General features: G+C 36.0%; 1 protein-coding gene across 1 annotated transcript in view; it reads right to left on the bottom strand.

The window, feature by feature from the left end:
• man1a1 (mannosidase, alpha, class 1A, member 1) overlaps positions 1 to 20,959 on the bottom strand; it is a 119,206-nt gene that overhangs the window by 45,678 nt on the left and 52,569 nt on the right. The window contains exon 4 of the mRNA XM_032585440.1: positions 18,296 to 18,376. Within this exon, the coding sequence (XP_032441331.1) occupies positions 18,296 to 18,376 (81 nt within the window). The remainder of the gene's footprint in view (positions 1 to 18,295; positions 18,377 to 20,959) is intronic.

Genomic DNA, 20,959 nt, shown 5'->3' with positions numbered 1-20,959 from the left:
ATTAATCGCTAACTAGAGTATACAGACTTGGAAAAAGACCATTTGCTGAAACAACAACATACTCAGAGAGGTAATGGAGCATAGTTTTAGCTTGCTTTAGTTCAAATTCTGTAACATCTCCTATTAAGCATATTTACTCTCTAATTATTAATCAACACATCAGCTCTAAACTGTATTGATGTTAAATCAAGCAGAAAAGGCTGAACTTTTTACAATTTCACAATTTTTTAGCTCCGTTTTGCTACAAATGATAAAGTGTATGCTAAATGTTATTACATTTAATGCAATAAGATGTTTATTTTCTTCTTTAAAAAAGAAATGCAATTGTTTACTCGCATCTTTCCGATTAATCGTCAGAATAATCCATTGATGGTGCCTCACTGGCATGGTTCCTTCATGTTAAACTCATTCATATCAAAGTCATTCATGGTTCTGGTGAGCTGGCTGCTCCTCGATCCACTCAGAGATGCAGAAAGACCAGTGAGCTGCTGCCCTGCAGTCTAGCCCAGGGAAACTCTTGCTCTTTTCACACCACTGAGCAGCACAAGAGCCCGCTGCATCCTAATAGCACATTTAGGTACTCGAGACTCGCCTGAGCTGTAATTAAAAAAAATGAGCACACTATGCCGAGGTGGTATTTCGCAGTATGCGCCGGGTCAATAGCTTTTTAATCAGAGCATTCGCTGGAACTGTTTAGAAAATGGGTGCAAAGGCCTACAGGCCAGGCCTGAAATATTGTTCTGCAACAAGCTCGTCTGCACCCTGGGACTTAGTTTGTTAATGACATTGGTTTAAAATAGTCTTACAGCCAGGCAGAGGCTGCTAGGAGGCCATGCAGGGGGCTGCTCTGGAAACATGTTTCAGCAAATCCAATTCAAGACTTTTTAATGCCACCTTGAATTAAATTTAAGACAGAAAAAAACCACATGGGGTAATCCTGCTGTGTTATAATAAATAATAACTAAAATTATGACATTTATGAAGTCTATTTGTGTCTTTTCAGCAGCTTTGTGGATGCTGAAAAGCTTTAACTCTGCTTTTTTTCCACAGAAAGCACCTAGCTTGATTTGGGTTGGCAAAAATGAACGTCATACGGCCAACTGGCGATAAATTTGAGATCAACATGCGGGAAGTGACATCACTCTCTCTCCATTCATTTCCTATTAAAATAGAAATCTAGCAAAGCAACCGATGATCTTCATGCATGAGAAGTTTCGCGCTCAAACACGTAGAGGCACGTGTGCAATGTGACAGTAAAGTTGAAAAACGTCAACATTTGTCAGGTTTTACCCCCAATGGAGATGAGTTTTGCCTGTCGCTGTTTGGTTAGCTAGCTAGCTAGCAAGTGCATATTAGCTGCTAGTTAGCAGCAGCCTCAATTGTCTTGAATCCCAGAATACAGCAATGTATTTAGAGCCAATTTGCATTTTGTTTTATGAATTTAACACTAGGCTGAAGCGATTAATCTGATTAATTGTGAAGAATCTGTAATTGAAACAATCATATTTTTTTAGTTGCAGATGTTTCCTTCGCTACAAATGGCAAAGCGTGAACTAAAAGAATGCTGTGTTACTGCATTTTAGGCAATAAAATGTACATTTTCTTATTTTAAAAAGGAATTTAATTGTTTATTGGCTTTTCCATGTATTTTTAATAATATATAAAATAAGTTCAAATGGTTAATTTACAAATCTGCACAATGATTAATCGATTAATCATCAGCATAATCCAAATAATAACTAATAACTAAAATAATTGTTAGTTGCAGCTCAATTTAAGACATTTGAGGCCTTAAAAAGTCTTAAATTCATGTATCTGAGAATAATACTTTAAGGACACTATTGGAAAAGACCCTCATGCCTAAATCTTCACAGCTCAGGTGGGCAAAAATGACTGATTTGATACAAAATCTTCTCTCTAACATGCAGCTCACACTCACAAAAGAGAAAAAAATGAGGGAAAGTAAAAGAAAACAAAAAAGGCACCAGAATGAGTGACAGGCGAACAAGGTGGTGATACGAGTGGTGAGAAAAAAGCTGAACAATAGACATGTCAGAGTCAGCGGCTAATCTGTGATTAGATAGCGCCTCAGTTTGATAATACTCCAATGTGAGAGCAAAGAGGGAGACTCTCTCAGCTTCCTCTGTCACTCAAAGTGTATGTGTGTGTGTGTGTGTGTGTGTGTGTGTTAGTATATTAACTAGGCAAATGGCTCCCTTCCCTTATCTTCCTTGCAAGGGGACGAGATAAGGTCCAATGAGGGCAGGAGTGGAAAGCCGCTTGGCTCCCTTCAGGCCAGATGACAGGAATAAGAAACAAAGCAGCAGACATGAACTCTGGGGATATTTCAGGCTTTCTAACAATAACCGACTGCAGATCTGCCAGTCAGAAACACCGAGGATTAAAGTTACATCCTACATGTGCAAATATGGATGTTTAATTACATAACAGAAAGCATTGTTAGCTCTCTTTACTATTTGTGGTTCTAGCTCAGGCATTCTGGCATAATGATGTAGTTTGTAGGTTGACTGGAAGCTAGTGTTTCTTTGGAGTAACAATAACTATTTAGCATAAACACTCGGGGGATTTAGGACATAAAACGGAAAGCTGCCTTTGATGATGTTAATACGGAGGTCTCAAGACGCCAAGCAGGGAATTTTCCACCAAATAATTTCTCTTGGTAATCAGCCTTTCAATTAATACCCCCACATTAAGATAATTTCAGCAGAATGCTCCCAAATTTGACTCAGGAACAAAACAGATTTTACAAAAATTAAATCTTTAATTTCATGTTTAAGAACAAGGATTAAATGTTATTCTGATTATTTCATTTTTAACGTCTTATTGGTGTGATGCAAATGTCAAAAACTGGACCCACAACCACATCAAAAGATTTTAAGTAAGAACGCGAGCAACAGCGTTCTGGGTCAGCTGCAGCTTTTTAGTTAGAACTGTTGCAGTAATCAATGCAATTAGAGATAAACGCTTATTGTTCCAGATGTTGTTTGAACATTTGTTCAGGTGATGAAAGCCTGACTTTGTAACCGTCTTTATGTGTCTCTGAAGGTTCAGGTCTACATCACAACACCCAGCTTTCAGACCTGATCTCTAGTTTCTACCTGTACGTAGTAACTGAAGTTGTGTGTTGACTGAATCATTCCTCTTTAGATAAGAAGATCATAACTACAGTTTTGTTTCTGTTAAGGTGAAAAAAGTTATGGGATGTATTGATTATGTTCCATCCATCAGTGATTGAAAGGGTTAATCATCACCTGATGAAATTGTAATGTAGAGTTGTGTGTCATCTGCATAACGTCTGATAATGTTCTAATAACTAAGGGCTAGAGCAAAAGAAAATCCTTATTTCTAAGCATAATTTTAAGACTGCATATGAAAAATGTAAAAAGTCACAGATAATCATGAATGGTGATTTCACAGATGTCCAGCAGACAGTTGTTAACATCTTTGAGGAGGAAGGAAAGCCACAAAACATCATTGTCAAAGATGGCAGCCATTGACAGGGTTGGATCCATAGTGAGTTCAACAAATAATACATGGGTTTCAGTTAAATCATTCTGAAATAAAGGTTTACAGTGATGTTAATGCTCTGGTTTATCACCTGCAACAAACGTCTGCCTTCATTTTTAAGTCCAGCAGCATTATTGCTGAATAGCATTAAAGACGATGACTCCCTCTGCCAAAAATCCTTTACCGCACACTTTTTGATTTTATTGCAAAATAAATAAATAAATAAATTAATTAATTAATTAATTAATTAATTAATTAATTAATTCTCCTGCAGTTCGGATGACAGGAGTTCTGATAACATATCTGATTTTAAAATACACTTTCCTGACCTTTATTTGAATAAATAAAAAAATAAATGAAACCAGGAATGAAATGATTAATCAAATTAATCATGATGAATCAATTAATGAAATAATAGTCAACTAATTTAGTAATTGATTAATCATTAAAGTATAAATTTGCTCAAAGAACAACATATTCAGAGGGGTAATTACACCTTTACTGCAGTATATATTTATTTATTTTGCATTTAAGATGAAAAATACATTTTAGCCAAAACTCCTGAAGTTTTAACTTCACCTGGTTCAAATACACTAAAGGAATGCTATGTTACTGCATTTTAGGCAATAAATATTTATTTTCCAATTGTAAAAAAGGAAGTGAATTCTTTACTTTCATATTTTTAAGTATTTCTAATATTGGACAAAAAGTATTAAGTGGTTAGATGAAAAATATCTGTAAAATTTGTCCATTTTTGACTACATTATTTGATTATTCGTCACAATAATTGATTAATCGACTACTAAAATTGTCATTAGTTGCAGTCAATGAAACCCAATTTCTGTCAGTGTTTTTTATTTGAGTTGGGCTCATGACTCTTCTGACATTTTCCTTTGTGCCATCCCACTCTACCGCAGAATGTGTTTTATTGCTATTGTGATGCTGAGATGGGATTACAGAAAACATGGAGATTTATTCTGTATGTGTTGAATCATGCATAAGCAATAATATAAAAAGGAAATATACATGTACAGATGCACAGATTTAAATGCAATCTTGGCAAGAAAGTTTAACTACTTTTATGGCGACCAATAATTCTGTATTTTATGTGATTCTTAATGTCAACACATCAGTTTTATCATAAATATAACTATTTTGAACTGCTGTTCTCAGGATATTAAGATAAAGTGTCAATCTAATGATTTTTTTCTCTTTAGGATATAAACTGTATATATCCTAGGATATTTACAGTTCCACTAACATTTCCTAGGAAATGTTGGAGTGGAACGCTTTTAACATTTCCTTTTAGTAAGAGTTTAGTAAGAGTTTCAAACCTCAACTTTTGAAAAGTTATAATCGTCTGACCATCTTGGGCTGGAATTTAATTATTTTTACTTTTACAATACTTTATATGTCAAACAACTCCTAATTGTTATTTGAATTTTCGAGAACACAGGGTCAAGTCTACTGCCATTTCAGTCATCATACTGAAGTAAATTTCATCTGTGCAGACAGAGAGTCTGCATAGCTTAGCATGAGATTAAGTAAAGGCAAAAATGTGTATACATAGTACAGTTTGGGTTCACAGTGCCTGTATGGTCCAGTTAGCGATAAATCAATTACTAAATCAGTTGACAATTATTTAAATTATCGATTAATCAAGAGTTTTCCAATTAATCGTTTCAGCCTTAGATGCCAGGTTTAATTCTGTATGTTATTTTGGAGGATTAAGTTTATTAGTCCCAAACTACGGTGCTCTTGGCTAATCCAAGGGCTGAAACTATTAATCAATTAATCAGTAAAATGAAAACCTTTAACCGTTTCTAGTCATGCTAAACATGTCCTATTCTGAAAGCGCATTCCAAAAGCTTGGTTTAAATTTTTAAACTCTAAAATAAAGAGTGTTTTCCCTCACATGCAGAGATTAAATCGTTATTGGGGAGTTTTGAGATATACTGCTCAGAAAAATGTCATTTAGTTGACGTATCAAGTGCAGAAACTTCCCTTAGCATTTATTTCATAAAAAAGTTTCAGTTTCTTGCTGTGAATGACTTACAGACACCACTTCACCCTCCTGCTCAGTGTGTATATACCCATACAAGACAAAAAGGGGAGTGCAGTGGGAAAATGAAGCTGTGTGGTGGAGCAATTACTCGATGTGTCAAAGCATGGCGAGAGGAAAGGCTTGGATCCTTTTCTGACAGCGAACATGTGTGGAGCTGTTAGGATCCTACAGAGTCTCGCCTCACAGCTGTCTGAATTAGGGAGCGAGCTTTTAGGTGGACACACAGGGAGGGCTGATAAAGGTTTTGGTAAGCCACAGGAAGGAAGAGAAGATACCACCGATGTGTGACCCTGCAGACCAAACCAATTTTCTTGGTGTCGAGCAGCCCGCTGCTGTGTGGAGCTGTGTGGGTTTTTCCTGGCTAACGGACAAAAGAGTGTGAACTAATATTGTTCTGCAAGAGTCGGATCATAGGGGATAGAAAACAGGGTAATAAACCAAATTCGTCCTCTATTTAGAACGGACGGTATTCTAGTGTGTTGGCATGCGTAACAACTAACAGCAAATTAAAGCCTCAAGATGTCCAACCATTATCTCCGACTCTTCCATTAAATAAGAAATTAAATTAAAATCACACGTGAATAATATTGTCCACGCGATAAGCGTGATGTACACAGTTAAATGACATACATTCAAAATTCAGCCATCGAAGATGTTGACATCTTATTCAGGTGTTGGAGCGACAAGAGCGGCTAATTATGTGGCGTTTTGGGGGAAAATGTGGTCGGCCATTTTACAGAGGAGCTACAGATTCAAAACCTTAGAATGACACGCAATTCTTTATGACCTGTTCAATAAATATTTGTTGACACAGGTAATCTGGAGGAAATAAAAATGATCAATCACCCTTTCCTCTATGCTACACTGCAGCTAGCATAACCTGTTGTGAATGCTAACTATAGTTAGCATAGCCACTATTGATGGTGGACAAACAGTTTTCCTGTAATAAGTGGTTTTGCCAACATTAGCATATTTAGCAGTGAGTAGATGAGGCTGATTGACAGCATGAAGCCCCTCCCCCTGGCTCTGTCTGGAGATGGCAATAGTAGCTCAGTGAGGAAGAGGAGGAAGAGGAGAAGGATGTTGATCTTTTTCACAGATTATCTGTCTCATACTGTCACAACATGGTGTCAGTTTTAACAAATATGTAAGAAACTTTTTTAATGAAAGTTGCATACTGCAGCTTTAAAAGAAATCTTCCAATTGTGATTGGAAAACTGGTCAAATATGGAGGTAAGATGCTTGTTGATGGCTGCAAGAGGGGTGTTGCTTAAGGATATTTAATCAAATATTGTTTGTAACTTTATGAGTAGTTTATTTCTTAATGTTACACTGTCAGACCATAGCAAAAACAAAGATTTAAATGAACCATAGAAGCCAGCATGTGCATAAAAGAGATTTCTAATTATTCATAAGTGTCTTGAAAGTCTGATATTTTTTGCGGATAGTGTTTAAATTTGAGTAAGAAACCTTTCATATTGTAGGAGGTTCTGAAACTACTTTGATGATAAATTCTAGACGATACATTTACTGGTGATAAGCCAACAACCAAACCCATCTTCCAGGTTCCTCAACAAGAGAGAGATAAAAACATGAATAAAGACCCAATCTGCGGATTTGAACAGCTTATAAAACGGATACCAAGCAGTGCATTACATTTGTCCGACACTTCTTACTTTTTCTGTGTCCTCAAACAGCTTTTTTCCATCTGTAGGCCCGCTCGATTTCCTCAAAACAGATTAGACCAGTCTAAAAAGGGATTAAGATAGATATCCAGAAAAATTCATTCTCCACGGTTGGTAAATAACCTTTTCTTGAGTGTGTGCGTGTGAATCTAAGCGGATTCGTAAGGGGCTTTGCTTGAACACAGTGGGAGGGAACAGCAGAGAAGGCCAGGAGGGGAATGGGTTGGCGTGGCTGTTTTTCTCCCTCCGTCCCTCAAGCAAAGCCAATTTTCACACACAGCGAAATGGATTTCCTGAGGACAGCAGGTAGAAGCTGTCCGCTGGCTCCGGCAAACACAATGCATCACTCTGTGTGTGTGCGTCTCATATGTCACTGATCAATAGTGCAGGTTGTCAAGATGACCTGTACAGCATGAGGTCAGTGATGGGATTACACCGTGGGTGGCTCTGTGAAACAGAACCGGTCCCTTCCTGTGAGAGACCGACTCAAGGTCTTAACTTTTACAAAGCTCAGTGTTTCGGTTTATATAGACGTCAAAAAAAGGTAGAGTTGTGTAGAAGTTAACTGATAATTATAGCTGTACAATAAACTGCAAATATATTTTCTAGGGGTGAAACGATTATTCGAAATTAAAGTGTTTAATTGATTAACTGATTATTGAAATAATCAACTAATTTACTAATTGATTAATTAACAGACTCTAAAAATTCAATTTGCTGAATGAACAACATACTTAGAGAGGTAATTAAGCCTAAACTGTACCAAAAATAAATATATTTTGTATTTAAGATGAAAAACATTTTTTGTCTGTAATTATTTTTACCCAAAACTACTAAAGTGGCATTTTTAGCTTCACTTGTGGTCAAATGCTGCAAAACCCCCCACCCAAAATTTACTACCTCTTGCTATTCATTTATTTATTGGAAAAAACTGGTTAGAAGACAATATTTTATTGCTGCAGATGTACCAGAAAAAACAAACAAATTTTATTTAGGTAATACAATTTATGTGCTTTAATAATTTGCATATTTCAGTATATTTCAAATATTATTTTAAAAACGTTTAAGTGGTTGATGAAAAATTTGCCATTTTTTTAAAAGGTACAATTAGTCGATTAATCATCAAAATAATCAACAGAATAATTGATTACTGAAAGCCCTACTTCAGGGATCAGTTCAGGGGCCATTTTTGTACCTTGTACTGACTTTTGCGGCCCCTGAAAGTCAAAATGAGTTTAATTGACAAGATGGTAGAATTAGGGCATTATTTCATATCGCCAGCTAATGCAGTGACAAAGAATGAATAACAAACCAGTTAATGTCCATAAATCCTGAAAGGTTATGTTTAATAGCAGCATAATTCAGCATTTAAGAAACTTGTTTGTGGTAGAACAAAATTAAATGAGCCACTACATTTTATGTGGAAGCAAAAGACACTTTTTGTCCTGGAAACATGTTAATTTTAGCACAAAAACATACAAACAAGCCTATGAGATTGGAATAAATACAAGGAAATATTGTGCCAGATCAACAGGTGGGACAATTGTTAACTTTTATTTATAGGTTTAAAGTCATTCTTTTAACTCATTAAACTTCTTTAGTTGCTAATGCAGTGTAAAACGTGTGAATAAAGAGAAAGTTGAAGCTGATATAAATCTTTTTGGGAAAAGTGGTACCTTAAATTCAATCATAACACCATGTTAACATTCTTTTCCTCCATCTTACAAAACATTTCACTGAATAATTGTGATTTTTCATTGAAAGAATAACTTCAGTTATTTTTTTCTCTGGAGGAAAATTTACACCCATGTGAGAAATGTTATTTTACAGAACTGAAACCTTTTATATTTTTGCTACTTCTCAGCTGCTGAGATGAGATCTGTCCAGCTGTGCTGTAGATTGAATAATCACACATTTCACTAGCTGTGACATTGTCGACGTAAACAATGCAGACCACCTGAGAATAAGTTTGAATACAGGATAAAGATGCAGATACCTCAAGTTTTCATTAAGCAGACTGAATAAAAAAGGTTTGCTAAGAAATAAAATAGTAAAATCCATTTTTTCTCATTTTATTTTAAAGGTGGAGGAGTACATGTTCAATCATTTCTAATACCTGCAACTCTTCATGTCTCTCATGTTTAATCTCGGCTTTCTGATGAGAACAATAAGTGAAAAAGTGAAGTAAAACCAGAATAGAGAAAGGCAGTATGTCTCCATCCTGCTGCTTCCAATCTCCAGCGGTTCTTTTCTCATTATCGTCATTTTTCACTCATCAATATAAAGCCGTTTTTCATGCCAGAAACACTCTTTTTGGCACATTATCCAGTGTTTTCCATTATCTGAACAGCTGGACAACATTCCTCAGTCCTGATATTATTCTCAGTGCTGTAATTTAACTTTTCCGTCCCTCTGAGACGTGTGTTTGGTTTTGTTTTAGGCATATTTTAATTAAAACTTGATGTGGTTTTTTTTATTGAGCTGTGACACGTGTTAAATTAAACAGACTACAGGTCTGAACACGATTTCCCTGTAGTGCTACTGGGATAATATTGGTAACAATAGATAAAGTTTCGCTGGAGTTGAGGTGCAGCAAGACTTTCGCTTTTGTTTAGACGCAAAAAAACAACTATGACTTTATGTAGACCCTGAATTACACAAAAAAGACAATAAACCAAAGACGGTCTGGTAGGGAAGATGTAACTTTTTGTGTATGTCTAGGGGTGGAAAATAAATAAATAATAATGTATATTGTGATAGACACGTAATTAGTATCAATTGATAACACATCTGATAGATTATTCAATATATATATGTATAATATCCCCTGAACTCAGATGAAGAACTGCACAACTTTTTGGGGGATGTAGACAGAGAAAAAGGACTTTAGCTGCTTAATCTCTCACTGCAAGCTAAGCTAGGTTAGTGGAATCAACTAACTCACTCTCTGGTTACCTAGCAACTCACTTATTCTTTGGTTACCTAGCAACAACCTGTAGAGTGACTTGCACGGCAGCAGTTTAAGTTTTCAAGTTTTGTTTATCGCAATAATTACAGGGACAATTTATCAAAGTTTATTATTGTGAGAGGAGCAAATGAAGCAAAGTAAGAGAAAAAAACTTTCACCATATGATCTTTTAAGAGTCACTAAATTATGAGTCCAGAATTGGTTCTGAAAGCTTCATACAGTCAACACTGCAACAACACAAAATATCTCCAAGTATTTTTGGTCTAGTTTCTAGTGCAAATATCTTTAGTACACTTTAAATAAGACAAAAGCACATATAGGAGCGTATTTTAAGCAAATAATTATTTAATATCAATGAAAAGGTACTTGTTCCACTGACAGAAAATTTCACTTATAAAATGAGAAAAATGTCATGTTATTGAACAAGTGGAACAAGTACTTTTTAATCGATATTAGGGAATTATTGAATTAAACGAAGCTCCTATATCTGCTGAAAAGCTATGTGTAAGTTAGTTTTATCTTATTTCAATGCAATAAGATATTTGCACTATAAATTAGACTCTTTGCTTGGTAAGATTTTGTGCTTTTGCAGTGAAAGCGGTCCACTCAGCCTATTAGGACCAGTATTGGTAATCAGTAATCCTGTGATCGGCTCACAAAGGCCTAGTATGAAGAGCGAACACACATCTCTGACTGCAGAGTGTTGCTGAGATTTGTGAGCGTACTCTGGAAAAGTTATCTTAATGGATTCTAATAAAGTAGTGGAGGGATTGGCAGCGGCATGCGGCGGTATCCTGGGCCAGACCGCCCGGCTTGTTGAGCAATCGGATCAATCGCAAATAATAGAAGCTTTCAGGAAATGACTAAAAGCCTGGTAAGAACCACCATCATTCAGCTAATTTCTGAAGCTACCAGCACAGAAGCAAGAAAAATCAGATAACTGGGTCCTCGCTATCAGAGGGTTTATTCATGTTGATTTTAAGAAAAGAAGGAGAAGATTGCTCAGCTTAAATTGCCATGGAAAGGAAAGTTGAGTCAATTTAACAGGTAGGATCATTTAATGGTTATCTTAGGGAATTACAGCTCTAACTGGATGGATAGAGTCCAGAAGTTATTTTTAACCTTCAAAGTCACTGATTATTGATTGGAGTTAAGACTAGACTTTGACTAGACCATTCTAACACTCGTATGCTTTGATCTAAACCATTTTTTTCATCTCTAGCTGCCTGTTATGGCTTTCAGACAATTATTCCCTCTGGTTTTAGAAGCTTTTCAGCTGGAAAGATCTTTGCTCTCAGTTTCTTGATTTTGGAACATCATCGCAACAACATGGTTTTTTTTCACAATTGGTAGAAGTTGATTAGCGTAAGCATGCTCAAATAACACCTGAAGTACAATCCTAAATCCCAGAGGACCTGAAACTGAGGCTTCAGGATGCAGAGGGAGGGAAAGAGGAAGTTCAAACCATGTTTTCCATCCATAATAATGGGCAAGGATCATATCCCCTACTTCAACATCTCTCTAACCATATGGCTAAATGCATATTTTAACAAGAATTACTCCTACCATAGATCATTCCATCCCGCAGAGTCACCATGCAAAATGACTCTTTGAGGATACTTAGATAATTTGAATTTACATTTATTTTCTCTCTGTAAGGATGATATCCTCTACTCCAACATCTTTCTAACCATATGGCTAAACAGAGATTTGAAGAAGACCAGAAAAAACCAAATGAGGTGGATTGTAGTGCTGAATCCTGAACATATTACTGTTACACTGTCTCTGCTGCCCTCACATTTAGCTATTAGCATGTAATGACAGCTACAGTCTTCAGTCAGAGGCATCTTCACATTCGCTGCAATACTGACCGTTACTGTAAATTATTCCATCCCACAGCTTCACCATCCAAAATGTTTCTTTGAAGATGCTTGAAGTTACAACAAAGTGTAATTTCTCTTTGGTATAAATGAAGTATTTTTAAATTGAGTGCGACAGTACAGCTATATTTATGCTGAGATGAGATTATGTGAATCCCTCAGCATGCAGCTGTAGATATGCAGCCTGTTTATGGGGAATGTTTAGGTGATGCTCCTGCATGAGCCACTAGACTCTTTTCAATGCATTTTTCTGCCTATAAATGAGGTCATGTGGGAATCAACGGTTTGTTTGGCTTTAACTGTGATGATGGGTTTTGATTTAATCAGGTTGGATGTAAGGGTTTGAGAAAAACATTCAACAGATTACAACAGCAGATATGACTAAGACGTGGATTAGCTGTCATCACAGCTAAGCATAATCATCTCTACATTTTAATCATTGTGGAGGAAAGGGCTTGGAAGGAATACAGATCTCTTATATTGAATATTGTTTAGCTTTAAAGCTGATTTTTCAACTCAAATAATAAACACGGGATATTTTCTACACGATTTTCATGGAGACATTCTGTTGTTTAGGCTCCTTTTTATGTAAAATATAAACATTTATTGTGAATTTATTGTATTTGAAATGTTTAGGTTTTAAATATGGAAGCTGGAAAAACTTAGGAAGGAAGGAAAGAAAGAAGAGACAGAAGGAAAGATGAAAGTGTACAGGGAAGGAGAATAAGAACAGAATAAACAAAACAAGGTACCAAGGTAAAAAGAAAGAAAGGAAGGAAAGAGACGAACAATGATTTGAGTAACTAAGGAAAGGAGGTATGATGGACTCAATGAAAGAAGGATAAAAAAATGGAAGAACAAGGAATGTAGGATGGAAGGGAAGCATGGCAAATGAGGGAAGGAAACATGAAAGTTCACAGGGAAGAAAGGGAAAGAAACATGAAAGAAGGAAAGGAGGAACAAGAATGGTAAGAAGGAAGAAAATAAAGACAGAAGGAAGGAACAAAGGACGGAAGACAGAAGGAAGCATGACAGTGTGCAGAAGAGGAAGGAAGGAGACAAGTGAATTAAGGATGGAAGGATTAAGGAAGTAAGGACAGAAGGAAGAAATGTCTAAAAAAGGAAGGAAAGAAAGAAGGATAGAAACAATGGAATTAAGGATGGAAGGAAAGGGGGAAGGATGGATTGAAGGCAGGAAGATAAAAAGAAAGGAAGGACAAAAGACAAAAGGTAACTTGAAAGTCCATAGGGGAGAAAGGAAAGGAAGGAAGACAAAAAGAAAAAAAGAAAGAAGGAAGGAAGTAAAGAACTGGCTAAGAAGCAAAGGATAGACAAAAGAAAAGAAGACAAACAGAGAAAGGTGTATGGTATAAACAGAAGTTAATAAGGAATTGTGTAAGTAAAGAAGAAAGAATAAATGAAAGGTCAGAATTACAAGGACACAAGGAAAGGAAGAGCAAACAGAAGGAAGGTAGAACCACAGCAAGGCAGCAAGGAAGGAAGGAAGGAGAAAGAATAAAGTGTGGAAATAAGAATGTTTCTCTAAAATCTATTTTCTTTCTGCGTGTTCATCTAATCCTGGAAAATGATTCCAGACTTTTCCAGACCTTTCTGCTGGTGAATCCTCTGAGTCTGATTTCTACTCTTCCCTCCTTCTGCACCTTTTTCCCTCACCGATTCCTCCCATCAATTTAGTGCCTCCATCCATCACCACTTCTTTCAGGTGTCTCCCCTCATTTTCCCGTACAATCTCTTCCTTCATGCTCCGCTTCCTTTCCTTTCGCGCTCCCTAGCTTTCATCCTCTCTGTCCTTTCTCCGTCCTTGCCGCCTTCCAGCACTTAGCTTTGATTAGCAGAATGACTGGAAGCCTTTCAGTTAGTTCATCATCCCGTACATGCTTTACCTGCTCCCTACCGTTCTTCATTTCTGTGCAGGAAGAGGACGCACGCTGGGATCTGGACGGACGCTAAAAGCCTGCCAGTAGGGCGCAAGCAGCCGCTACCAGCTCTGCTCTTGCTGATCAAATTTTCATCAAAGCGAACAGGTTTTGTTCTCTCTCTCTCTTTTTGAGTCTGGAACAAACTGCAACAAATGACTGACTGAGTGGCTCGTCTTCCAACAAAAATAATACAAAAACAACCCGACTTGGTTTGAAGTTTTAAATGGAGGAAATTACAGCCAAACACTACTGAAGACAACGCATGATTTAAATGGTAGTGTTGGGCAAAAATACCTTCAATGAGTCACAAAACATGTTTATTTAAAGTGCAAATCAACTTGTTTTTTTGCTTACAAACCGTCTAAGTAGATTATCAAGGGTTGTATCTTTATGTTTCTGCAAATTTTGACATTTTTGTGTAAATTTGCTTAGTTCTGCATTATTTTGCCTAAAACCTTCTCAGTGGTTGAACCAGTGCCTAAGCAGTTGAATTTTTCTATTTTTTAAAAACGCTTCAGACACAAAAAGCTGCTACATTTATTACTTGTTGATTTTTTTATTTGAAAAAGTTGATAAATATAGCAACAAACTGTGTAAGTTAAAAATTGTGCATATTTTGTCCAAAGCCTTTGACTGAAGACAACCTGTTTTTTTATGACAGTTTCCTAAAGAGCATGCTAAGGGTTGTTTGCAATGTTCTTGATTTTATGAAGAACCCTTCTTTGCATCATCATCTCCACTGGTTCCAGTCATACCCAGAAAAGAATCGGCCATCTTTGTCAGGTCTTTCTGATTAGATCAAGATCCTACAAAAAGCTGATTGGTCTTCATGGCAAATGTCATTTCCTTAAATATACAAGATCAAAAACACTCTCATTCTTCATTAAAATGGGAAAACAGACCTTACAATGAAATGAAATCACAAATCTGGTTTAGAGTTTTTTAATAAGCTCTAAAACCAACAGAAGACAGTCTAACAGTTTTCAGCTTTGATGATGAAACTGAACAGGGATTTAAGTCAAAAATAAAAGCACATTTTCAGCAGCAAACCTTTTAAAATCCACTAAAACAAACGTCCACAGCGCCACACCCGTCCTTTTAACCCACTCATAATTAAATTACTCAACTCTCCACTCAAAGCGCAGACCTCCTGCTTCGTTTATGTTTGATTTGTATAATATACGGGATGTAATAAAACCGAATATGAATGTCGATACTTTCTATTTCTCCCCGTCATTATCGAGCCTGTTGAGTGGCTCTAATGTTGACGAAGTCTCCCCATCTCTAATGAATATGATTGAAATTCTGAACAACATGCAGACAAAGTCAAGAGGCTGAATATTCACTAAGGTCACAGACTGATTCTCCACATTCAGGCTGTTTGTCTCCTTTCTCTCTGGATGTTTTGGTTTAAATAGCTTCTCAGTCAGGTGGTCTCATAGCAAAGAAACAAATCGTTAACTGTTAATAAAATCCAGTTCTGTTGAGGCCCATTGATTCCTCAGGTGGTAGTTTTATCAAAATAAATAAATACATAAATAAAAACTTGTTGATGAGTAAGAAGAACAGGAGAGTCCAAATAAGACAGTAAAGACCTAAAAATGATAAGTTTATATTTAAACACAAAAGTTTATCAGAACCATTTCTGAACAAAGATTAGCTTAACGTAGTTATAAGTTTCCACTGCTTATCCAGGGCTGAAACGATTAATCGGATTATTCGTGATTAATCGATTACTGGAATAATCGCCAGCTATTATAGGAATTGATTAATCGCTAGCTAGAATCAAAATATGGGTATTTGCTGCAACAACAAAAACTCAGAGAAGTAATTAAGCCAAAACTGTACAAAAATATAAACTTTTTGCATTTACGACAAAATGCCATACATTTTGGGGGGTAGAAAAAAACCCTTTTTCTATCTAATTATTAATCAGTTAATCCAAAAAATAAACAGAAATAAGGTTTCAAATGTTGTTGGTTTGTAGAGATTTTTAGTTGTAAACCTAAATGATCAAATGTTCATTAAAGGAATTCAATTTTATAAAATTTCAAGTAACACAATGTATATTTTCTCAGCAAACAATGACTATTTTGTTTATTTGCATCTTTTAATGTATTTATAATATTGCATAAAAAAGGTTTAAATGAAAAGCGTGCCAATTTTTTTATGTGATTAATCGGTTAATCGTCAGAACAATCTACAGATTAATCGATAACTAAAATAATTGTTACTTGCAGCTCTAAACTGATCAATCTTCCCCGACTTGTGACTGTAATAATCTTCAGTATTGGCTTTAAATTTCTTTTTCAGTTCTTACCAGCGTGAGCTAATTTCGTTCCTTTAACATCTCCAACCAATCTTTTACCGAAATCAACTGACACTGATGTCTTTTTACCCCCTGCAGCAGAACCCAGCGTTTCTTCAGAACCGTGTCGACTTTCATTCAGTGCCAGAAAATCCTGCAGCAGTCCATCATCTTCTCAATCAAAACCCCCCTCAGCTCTCCAAGGCTGCCCATCAGCCATTTATATACCTTCACCAACCTTCAGGGAACCCCAACCTGCAGCCGGAGGAAGGGGCATGAAAAGTACAACTGACCTGAAATGAACGAATCTCATTCAGGGAACAAAAAAAAAACAACAAACTGCTGCGAAATATTAAGAGTCGTCTGTTTTTAAATCAAGTACGTCAAACATTAACATCTTGATAAGTTTCCAGCTAATCAACAGCAACCAATATTTTCCAGGGGATTTTCAAGGTAATGAAAGCAATTTAAATTCACAATAATTCAAATATTCTTCTAGCTTGCCATTTGTCTTAAAACCAGCTTGTTTCAACTACATATCAAAAACTTTATTGATGATATTTAAATCATGTAGCTGATGATTTGTAGTTGTTTTCCATTATCTACTCAGTCTAATCTAAAGCAACGTGCTTCTCAACTACAAGGTCGTAAATCGTTTTTTAAGCCCAAAACAGGGATCATAACAATAGATAATTGAAACAAAACAAGATAGTATAAGATATAAGACAAAATATTCAAAAATAACAGCTAACATAAATAATACATCACGTTTAATTATACAGAGCTCATCAAAATCCTTAGGAGACACTCAATTATTTAGTAGAAAATGGTTTGTGTGCAGTGGTGGATGGGCAAATTTATCTGCAGTCAGATTAGAGACAGTTTCCAAGAGAAATGAAAACATGGAGCACAGTTTTAGATCCAACACGATACAATTATATTTCATTTAGGCTTTGACCTTCAGAAGTCGGTGGATGGACAGACAGATGTACAAATGTTCGGGTGAATGGACGAATAGACGTTGGTTAGAAAAAGAAATAGGACAGAAAAGTCTGAAAATTTAACTGTTTTCTATGGTTTAATTTTTAACCTTCAAAGGTTTTCCAAACTTCCACAGTTTTTCAGACCCTCTCTGAATCTTAATGAGAAAATCAAAGGAAAACTCCATCAAATGGCCTCATTTTAAAGTGAAATTTGGAGACTTTTTTCCTCCAGACGTTTTCAGGCAGTTACAGAGTCTGTTGAATCAGATGAGAAAAAATTCCCACCCAATTCCCACACTGACTCAGCACTGCAGGTAAAAATCTCATAGTAACACCTCCAAGTCTTTCCCATTAAATTCACTGAAAGAATCTCTCTCTAGACTCAAAACCTGAATTAGTTTGGATATAAAGCGACTCGGGTGACATATTCCATTAGCAAACTTACATTTCAGGAAATGTTTTACCTCAAAAGACCAAAGGAAGATCCCAACTTCCAAACATACCAAGCATTTGTGATCTAACTTCTACTACAAATATCTTACAACACTTAAAATAAGACAAAATAACTCACAAGTAACTATTCAGCCAGATAGGAGCTTGTTTTAAGTAAGTAATTCTTTAAAATTGATGAAAAAGTATTACATCGCTGGCACCGTTACCTAGCAACCCAGTTCGAGTTCCACTGCAGATTATTTCACTTATAACATGAGTGAAATAATCTGTCAATGCAACAGTACCTTTTAAAATCAATATTAAATAAATGTTTTTACTTAAAACAAGCTCCTATATCTTGGTGAAACATTTTTTGTAAGTTAGTACATTTGAAATAAGATAACACTGAGATATTTGCGCTAGAAACTAGACCAAAAATACTTGGTAAGATTTAGTGTTTTTGCAGCGCAGAAGCAGCATGAAAAACAGCGAATGAAACTCCTTACCTCTTTCCCAGACAGGTAGTAGGCAGACAGCAGACCTCCAACAAACCTGATGTTCACCTCAAACACAGAAACTTCTGCATTCTGCACCAAAAAAAAGGAACAACAAACGCATATGAGTCAGAAAACTTATATAAACGTCATAATATATCCCCCAACTTTGTTTCATCATCTGAACCCAAACCAAAAGGGAACTCCAGCTCTGTCAGGGAGAGGTTTGGTTTATATTGTTGCACTGATTGACTTTACAGAGCTGCTGGCATGGCTGCTGCTTCTGAAACGGCTTAAATGCAACAATAAATCACAGGTCTCCTGTTTTTTAAAAGGAGGAGACAAATTAAACAAGACAGCTGATTTCTTGCTGCTACAACCAACACTGCTACCCTGGACTGTTAGTTTCCGAATATCGCTCCCAGGGGCGTCCCAGAAAACGAATCAAATTACTTCTAACTCTCTGATCAACATGGAATTCTGGGAAATTTATTATTTCTGGCTGGAAGGATTTAGCCTATTCAGTTCCTTGTTTAAATAAAAATAAAACTCTTATTGCCTAAAATGTAATAGCAGCATTTCTTTAGTGTAAAGGATGCATCTGCAGCTAAAGAAATACTGTCTACAAATTTGTTGACTATTTTTCGGATTAATAACTGGACAGGAAAAAGTGCTTACTAGTATTGTTTTTATATATAATTTGAAGCAGGTAAAACTAAAAATGCCACCTGAGGAGCTCTGGATAGAACATATTTACAGATAAAGATGATTTTTCATCTTAAATGAAAAATATATATACTTTTGAACAGTTTTGGCTTTATTACTGCTCTGAGCATGCTGTTCTTGCAGCAAATGGCCTTTTTTGACTCCAGTTAACGATTAATTGATTACTAAATTACTTTGTAAATCAATCACGATTAATCTGATTAATCGTTTTAGAGCAGCACTAAAATGTGATATAAAAACACATTTAATGGCAAGAGCCTGGACTTGTATAGCACTTCATCAAGTTCAGAGGACTCCAAAGCACTTTCCTCTACAATCAGTCAGAGTGGTAGGCTACTTGATAACATAAGAGGCTAAAGATAGTTTAAAATGCCAACTCCATTATTTCTATCTGTTTCAAGTGAGTAAAAACTCAATTTTAACGTCTTTTCTTAATAAGCATAAACAATAATCCTCTGTTTCCTATTATAATCTGCAGATTATTTTTTAAGAAAAAAGAGTTTGTACCATGGTAAATTTATTGCCATGTGTTAAACAGCACTAATACATCCTCCAACTCTTCAGCAATGTGACAGAGATTAAGTGAACAATATCTACAAAATAACAATGCCCATCTTTCTAGACAACAATAATAGCGCATCTCAAAATAACAGTTGTCATAGTATTTGTCACTGGGGCAGAAAATTGGGTTTTTCTGAACAGATTGAAGAGTCAGATGAAGAGTTTGAGCTTGACTGACAGCTCTCATAAGCCGCTGCTGCCAAACTGAGATATGACAATAGGTTGTCCTGTGGAAAAACAAATAGAAAATATCTCCAGTCATTTTACTGAAAGCCGGAACCGCTGACTGACGAGGCTGACAGTTTGGTTCATTTCTGCTGATTTAAACTCAGAGCTGGAACCAGAAGTTTGCATACACAGAATAAATGCATCTTTTTTTCTCACTACCTGAAGTTAAAAACAAAACATCTCTTGTTTTTTTTAGCACATTTACAATTACCAAAATTATTTATATTTACTAAATTCTGCAATAATTAGAGCAAGAATATGTCAGAGATTTATCTGTAGCTGTTTTCATTGACCATATAATTTAATTGCGTTTCTTATTTATATGGAAACACTGCAATTACAAAATTTAATTTTTTCGACAAGTATAGACATAATGGGAATGTCCAGTCATTGTAATGTTGGGATTCTGGTGAAAAACCTTCAAACTGACCTCAAAATAAAAGCTAAAGACTTTGTGAAGTTGCTGCCGACGCTGGTAAGACTGAAAGAAACGTGTCCTATACAGACTTGGGCTGGAAGGCCGCTCGGTTCGGAAGAAGCCATTACTCCAAAAGAAACCTAAAAAGCCAGATTTCAGTTTGCAGATGCACACGATGACAAATACCTTCATTTTTGGAGACATGTCATGTGGTTGGACAAACTAAAGTGTAACTGTTTGGACATAATGACTGTCATTGCATCTGGAGGACAAACTGGGATGCTTGTACCATCCTAACTAAATGATGGCGGTGGCAGCATCATGTTTTGGGTTTTTCTTTTTGCTTCAGGAGGAACTGGTGCACTTTATAAACTAGATGGCATCACAAAGAAAGAACATTATGAAGAAACATTGAAGCAACATCTAAAGACATCAGCCGAGAAGTTAAAACTTGGGCTCAGACTGGTTTTACCCCAAACCTGTCAGCTAAAGTGGTTATAAAATGGCTTAAGGGCAACAAATTAAATTTTTGAGCATGATATCAATCATGTAGAGAATTTGTACACCTGTCAAGAGGAATGGACCAGAACTCCAGCAAACTATAAGATGGCAAACACTGAGGAAATGTATGTAAACTTCTGATTTTGACCACATTATCAAATATATGTTTTCTCTTATTATTGTTGTTTAACAAACAGAAATAATTCTGGTAATTCTAACTGATCAAAAACAAGAGAAGTTTT

The sequence above is a fragment of the Xiphophorus hellerii genome, chromosome 15 (genome assembly GCF_003331165.1).
Source record: "Xiphophorus hellerii strain 12219 chromosome 15, Xiphophorus_hellerii-4.1, whole genome shotgun sequence".
NCBI classification, from domain to species: Eukaryota; Metazoa; Chordata; class Actinopteri; order Cyprinodontiformes; family Poeciliidae; genus Xiphophorus; species Xiphophorus hellerii.
The sequence above is the reverse complement of the archived record's forward strand: the minus strand, read 5'-3'. Positions and strand labels throughout refer to the sequence as shown.